The following is a 7,650-nucleotide window of genomic DNA, read 5'->3' as shown; positions in this document are numbered from 1 at the left end:
GAAGTAAAAATAATAGCAATAAAGAATTAACTTGTCAATAGTTTATGAGAATTCACAATCTAAATATGATCGGCAAGTTTTCAGATCTTGATAATTATATTGATAATTATCAACAGCGATGCGTATTCCGCATCAGAACATCATTTAGAATCACGCTAAATCAATAAACACGATGACGTGTAAATGAAGCACCTCTCTTAAATCCTTTATTTTCATTAATTATACGACTAATCGATATTATCGTAGCACGCGATGTAATATTCAAGTGACCACATATATTTGACAGGATTTCGATCTATTTCGCAGCGGTCTCAACTCGTCGCTATTAAGTTTAGATTGAGGCCAACGAGGCGTAATTAGACAGAAATCTTGATAATGTGGCACACACTTATAGTCAGTATATGATGATTAATTAATACGATTTTAGACTACATAAAATATTTATAAAAAACTTTTTTCCTTCATAGATGTGAAGCAAATGCCTCGACATATTTTTAACTCTATCTTGACTTTACATCTTGACTTTATATTATGATGATATGCATCAAAATAATGTAAACACCATGGAAGCTGTTGATTTAAAACTCGATGTTGACTTGGTATTCGGTTTATACCAAGTCACACGAGTTGGTTTTTAATATTTTACAGATAACAACGGCGGCATGAACATACGAGATTGGTTACAAAGTGCCATTTGCAGAGTGTGCGCGATCTTGAACGTTCTATCAAGATTGCATCTCAACGACTTCCAAACTTTGTGTACGCAGTGTAGCCTACTGTAGAACGGAACGCGAAGAAAGACACTTGATACATGTAGACATAAAAGTGATTAAGAAATCGTAGAACATAGTTAGACTGTGTGTGAAATGTGAGAATTCGAAACGAGTCAATATGGAGATCATCATAAAACACGACGCAACGACCAAAAACTCGACTACACCAATGGCCTCCGTGAGGTTCGCCAAGTTGCAATTCATGTTCCTTTTTGGTCCACAAGGGGGGATGTGACTTGATTTGGGAGCGAGCCTCGAAGATGAATCGCCTCAGGGATCATCAAATAGAAACATAGGCGCATAATAAACAAGAAAAATTAAGAGAATACGATAAAAGTACTTGTGACGCGCAGTGCGACCAGATAAGGCTGAAATATGGATTCGACGAAGTTGGGTGGTCCAACGCCGACTAGTCCGAGGACTCATTCGCCAGTCCTGCCGAGCTACCCTGCGCCCGGTGACGGTAATATTGATTACATAATAGGCGATTACATGGAGAGACTAGGCACGAGACTCAACATCCTCGAAACTGAGTTGAAATATGCTTGGCGGGCACTGGATCTTCTCAGTCAGGAATACATCAAAATGTGGGAAAGATTAGAAAAATTAGAAGGTTTGCTATACGAGCAGCAGACAGTTATCAGCCAGCTGATCGAGTTTTATACTAGCGGTGGTACTCATGATAACGTGAATATCGTTGAGGAGACTTTGGCCAACCAGCAAGGCTCGGTAGGCGAGCTAGACGCGATAGCGAAAAGCCTGGGTGCTGCGATAAGCATTGAGGAAACCACCGTACTACGGGAGAAACTGGCTCAACAGGAGTTGGCGAGGATGCACGGACTCACGCAGGACAGTACAACGGCCGCGGCTGTGGTCACTGACATGCATAGGAATGTCAGGAATTTGGACACTTTGGAGACCCTCGAGGAAGAGGGCAACATACCCGACGAGGCATTCTACAGAAGCCTGAATAACGCCTACAGAGAAGATCTGATTTGTGGCGACACATCGAGACCGACATCGCAGCTAGGTATGATCTGGGAAGAGGCTGAAGATGAAGATATAAATGGTAAGAAGGAGATCGAGCCCAGCATCTTCGACAAAGCTATACCAAAGGAAAAAGAACTGGAAGAATTATCCAGTCAACCAACCAAGGAAGAAGTACAAACTTCCATAATGAAGAAGGAAGACGAGGCGGATGAAGACGAGGGTGAAGTATTCAGTGCAGCCGATTATAAAAGCTACAGAGGAAACACGCCGTGCGTCAGTGAGCAAGATCTGGCTCAACTTTCAAGACTCAGCTCTCTCGATCAGGTGGCATTAGAAAAATTGCACGAGATAGATAGGCTAACCAGCAAGTTGCAAAAGGATTCGCAAAATTTAATAGAACTGCAATCGAGATTGATAGATTCGCCAAAACGAAATCAGTATGCGTCCGAAGCCGAGGCTAAACTAGCTGAGGAAGCAAGCAGCATAGACGAACAACTGAGAAAAATTTACGCGGAAACTGACGTGGACAGTTGGACTTTCTCCAAAAGTCCCAGCTCCACAGGCAGATCGATCTCCAGAGTCAGCACTGACAGTGGATTGGCCACCGATGGCGACTTTACAACGAGATCTATATCGCCAAGACTGACCTCTACGTCCAGGAGCAATTTAGACTCCATTTCGACTACTTATACCCCGCCTAGATTAGGATATACATCGGCTATACTAGAAAAGAGTCCGGAGCCCGTGATTCAGTTACCGATTGACGTTGGTAATTTCGCGAAGGGATACGCTGAGAATAAGGAACTGACAGATTTGATGGCCGAAAGCTTCGCGACCGCCGTCACCTGCGCCTCGCCCAACATTTACAGCACGACCACCGAAAAAGTATCGTCACCCACTTTGTCAGCCGGCAGCGTACACAGTGTTCACAGTGTCCAGGGTCTCCGCACCAGACAGGACGGTTACTTTGGCAGCGCAGCTCGGCTCAATCTTGAATTCCAGGAAAGTCGTACACCACCTAGTCCATCGCCTAGCTCACCACCTCCGCCAGCACCGCGAGATACCACCGAAACTTTCCTCATGCCTGGCACAGAACAAAGAGAATCAGAAACGAAGAGATCTCAGAGCCCGAGTTTTCTGCGAAACGCCGAAAAGCTGGTCTCTATGGAACAGGGTCGTCTCAGTCCCCATCAGTCGCCCAAATCACCACGAGTCTCGCCGAAACATGCAGTTAAATCTAGCAGTGCCGCTAACATAGTCACAGCTAAGTCTGATTCCGGTCTGTCCTCTATGAGCGGCTGGAGCAGCTTAGACAAATCGCCATGTTCTCCGAAAAGCTCCATCGCTAAAATGCTGACTTCTTATTCGGTGGATCACACTCGCACGAGTAGTCTTATACCGAGTACGCAGCCCGCCAGAACATCCAGTCCGATACCGCCGCTTCCAGAGACGACCACTACCACCGCTATCACGGAACCTCTTTATGACACTCCCGAAGGTAGAGACGCTTTTGCTAGTACCATGACGACCACGTCCAGTCATCCTTACACAACGACAATGAATCACTTATCGGCATATACGACTGCCAGCAAGTCACCGGCCAAAGAAGACTATACTTTTGTGCCACCGCCAGCTCCGGGTGTAACTACTACTTGTCAGAGTCCCAAAAAACGCAGTCGTCAGCAGAGTTTACAACATACTTACGCGACGTCCTCTAGTACGAGTGCGGATTATATTTACAGATCAGAACAACCGGCTATTTACTCCGTGGCCGGTAGTAATCGACAGCAAGCCATTACGAGTGTCTATACCAGCGGTGCTGGAAGTTACGGGCCCAAAACTACTACTTCGGCTTACTATTCTTCTTCCGAATCGATGGATCATCAATATACCAACTATCAAGACAGTTATGGCACTCTTCAATATGCAGAGACAACAAGCACTATAATGGCTCATGGAAAGAAGCCATTTCGTGGAAGCTCTTTTACAGATGGTATGACGAACCATGAAGGATATAAAGCGGCAATGTATCGTACGATGTTCCCCACCGGCAACATCACAGATGCTCTGTCGTATTATCCGACTAGTGCGACTAATCTGCCGCGTACAGAGACAAACGAGAACTCATCATGGCTGAACTCTATGGAGGAGCAGATACCTCACGATTCAACATCTTCCAGCATCAGGTCTTTAACTTCCGATGGGAGCTACGCTCAAAGTCCGTACACAGACCGAAGGTATCCCCAGCCGCCGGCCTATCAAGCGCATTCGGCGTATCAACAGCATCACATTTACGCGAATCAGAATTATCCACAAGCTTATCAACAACAGTATCAGCCATACAGTCAGCGACTGAGTAGTGCTGAGAGCGCACAACTCGCAGACGGTTATCAAAGACAATGGCAAAGGGAACATCAGTATATTCAAGATCATGAGAGTGGAAGAATATCTATGGAGCAACAACAAACGCAGCAAAGCGAGTATTACGACGCCTCGAGTGTAATAGTTTCGCAATCCGGATACATTAGTATCGCTTCGAACCTAAAAGATCATGAGGTCGATAATAGTAAACTATCAAAAAAAATTAGAAGAGGTTCTTCCCTGAAGAACGCAATGAGTTCTATGAGCAATTGGCTGCCCGATTTGCACCTCACCAAACGTCACAGAAGTCAGTCATTACCAGGGGGTGTCAGAAGAGAAGATCTAGACGTGCAAGAAGCTCAGCAGCAAAGATTGCCTGCTGAAATGACAGGAAGAGGTCGAGGCAGAGCTCAGACGGCCAGAAAAAAGAAAAAACATACGCTGGTTTCCACGGTTTCTGGCATTCTCCAGAAGGCTAAGCGTCGCAGTCATCAGTCGCAATCTTTATCCGATCCGGAACAGTCTGAGACAGAATGGAGCAGTGGTCGGCAAAGCGGTCTCTCGGAAGATGAGGACAGCGTCATATCTGATATCGTTCAAGAACCGCCTTTCTTTGCCAAAGTGAAATCCGCGAGTACCAAAAGAAAGCAGCCGCCTTCGATGCCGCAGCAAATGATAGCACAACAGCAGCAACAACAAGCACAGATTCAAGCGCAGCAAAAAGAATATATGCAACAGCAGCAAAAAGAATACATGCAACAGCAGCAACAACAAGCACAGTTGCAACAACAACTTCAGCATCAACAGGCGCTTCAACAACAGCAACAAGCACTCCAACAACAGATTCAGCAGCACCAAGAGCAATTGCATCAACAGGCTCTTCAAGATACGTGGGCTAAGGAGAAAGAAAATCAAAGAAAAATCGAGGTTAACGAGTATGAAACGAATGGCGACCAATCGGCTATGCTCGAAGAAGAAGCTTCTGGTAAGAGTACCGGCTCGGGATCTGGTGGATCGTCGATCTTCCAAACTGTTGGTGATATTAAGAGGTCAACAGGCAGTTCGGATGAGGCCCCCAATGAGAAGGCGCCGAAACTGCCTCCGGTTACCTTGATTGGTGGCTCGAGCATGGAATTCGCTGTGTCACGAGCGCTTGGCAAATATCGTCAACGACAATCTTCGACAGTATCCGATGAACAATCGATCATTGACGAGAACAATGATAAGAAATCAACCGAGGAGGGTCCATCGCAGACTTTGGAAACAAGTTTTGAATATCCGGAAGATGTATCGGAAAAAAGCGAGAAGAGCGAGAAGTCTGGCAGCGCAAAATTACCGGAACTAGTCACCAGTTTATCAGAAGAAGCTCCGCCATCAGAGGGCAGTCCGTCAGCGTCCATAAGAGGTTACAATACTACAGGAGGATCTCGATTTCTACCTCGCCATCAGCAATCTCTAGAGATTCCTTGGACTGGATCACGACCGGGTGAACCTGATGAGGATAATCGCAGCACTCATTCATACAGGAGTACATCGAGAGTGTCTTCAAGACGGCAAAGTACAGAAGATTCTATTGATTCCGAAGACGAATGGTACTGTTACGAATTAAGAAAACTTGAAGAGTTGGAGAGACAATCCGAAATGGAAATGACCGAAGCATTGATCGAGGAACCTGAAGACGAAGTTTACCAGCCGGACGAAACGGTAAAAGAAAAGATGTCGTTTGTATTGAAGGAGCTTAAGCTCAAAGCCGTCACGAAACCAAAGGATCAGAGAAAGGAGGTTAGGGAAGAATTACGAGGCAGAATGAACGGCACGGTGATCAAAGAGCATCGCTTCGAAGAAAACGATAGCAGATATCGCGATGAAAAACCTATTCCTAAGCGAAAATCTGCAGAAAGTGTAGAAGCTGTATTCGCCAGGGTGACCGATTATCATACATGGGCGCACGAGATAGAAGCTAAGAAGGAGAAGCCTCCTGCACCATCCACGGAAGAGGGTTCTTCTGGCGAGACATCCGGTCCGGATAGTCCTGGACAATCAATGGACGAAGAAGAGGAAGAAGAGCTGCCGAAGGATCTCGATGAGCAACAATCACGACGAAGTTCCAACGGTTCGACTCTACGTCACAGCGAGAAGATGCCACAGGGCTCGGATTCTTTATCCCGCGAAGGTAGCGTAAGTGTACCACCTAGCGAAGTGTCGGTCAGCATCCCGGGAGCTTGGGATTCTGAAAGCACTGTCCTTGAAGGCCTCGAGCGCGATGGAGCCGGTAGCGCCGAGACAGCTACAACGGCGACCTTGAGTCTACCGAAGATCAAGATCGACTCCTCGTCCTGCGGAAGCTCGGACACGACATTGAAGGAGGGCCAGGTGAGTCCTGGCCCGCCCGGGTCCAAGTGGAAGCTGCTCAAGGCCTTGAAGGAACGTAAGGCCGAGGAGAAGCTCAAGGAGGTCGAAGAGGCCTCTAAGGAGAACACTATCTCTCAGGGACCCACGGCAGTGAGTATCATGATCAAGTGAGGACACGAAAACTTCTGTAAAGCGTACTCGAGATTCGGAGGTTGGGTGAAATTATAAATTGCTTTTATCATGTTTTGCGTCATTTTTGCGATCGGCAATAATATGCTAACATTTTTTTATTGGACGCAACATTCTGATACGGAAATATAAAATTATTGTCAAGTTCAAATTAAATTTATCTCAACGACGGTACTTGCACACGTCGCGCGGAAAAGAGGTATTTTACCTTCAGTGCTTTAGCACTTTGACCATTTTGGCAACTGACGTAAAATTCTCAACGAACGATTGATTTTCCCGCGTGCTTCGAATTCATGATGCAGCTCATATACATCTCGAATATCGAGTACGCGGGTACTTCGACTGACTGTGAAATGGGTGAGGTACTGCGAATTTAACAATATTTGCCGTTAAAGTTAAGATCGTGCCACCAAGTGACACGTATATTTAGTCAATGTTGCGAGCGACACCAAAAGGAAGTCAAGCTTTGCCGTCAAAGAGAGCGACGACAATTTTGCTCGCTCTCTTTCACTAAGGTTGTTAAGAGACCGAGAGCCTCTGAGATGGTTGTGTGAGATACATGTTACAAACGGTACTAGTCAATTTAAGTGTAACACCACTAACGCTTGATCAAGCAATATTTCTAAGAGGCGAGAAAACGTCGCGTCGTTAGCGATCGATTTATTGTGATCGATGATGATTGATCTCGAGATCCCATGCTGGCGATGCGTGGCCACCGGGAAGCTCATTTAATAAGCATTTTAGACGTAATTAGATGGTGCTTTATTCGTAGATACGCTTTAAGCTAGTAACTTATTATCGTTAGAATCTACCGCTGTGTCTGAGCGACGCGGACAAGTGTTGTGAAAATATGCCTGCGAAAAATGCGATATAATTGTTGACAAAAATATTTCGTGTCGTTAAATTATTTTTATCTCATCTGTTATTTTCGCTATTCACATTCGTAATACATTTTTCTTATCGTCCTTTATTTTCACTCGCATAT

At 45.6% G+C, this 7,650-nt stretch overlaps 1 protein-coding gene across 1 annotated transcript; it reads left to right on the top strand.

Moving 5' to 3' along the window:
- Positions 1-874: 874 nt before the first annotated feature.
- On the top strand, positions 875-6,647 carry unc-13 (protein unc13 homolog). Its single transcript, XM_018539580.1, has one exon. It carries the CDS (start codon positions 1,149-1,151, stop codon positions 6,645-6,647), a length of 5,499 nt encoding a protein of 1,832 aa, XP_018395082.1. The 5' UTR covers positions 875-1,148.
- Positions 6,648-7,650: the final 1,003 nt, after the last annotated feature.

This window comes from Cyphomyrmex costatus, unplaced genomic scaffold, assembly GCF_001594065.2.
Source record: "Cyphomyrmex costatus isolate MS0001 unplaced genomic scaffold, Ccosl1.0 scaffold216, whole genome shotgun sequence".
Taxonomy (NCBI): Eukaryota; Metazoa; Arthropoda; class Insecta; order Hymenoptera; family Formicidae; genus Cyphomyrmex; species Cyphomyrmex costatus.
This window is presented reverse-complemented; position numbering and strand designations above follow the sequence as displayed.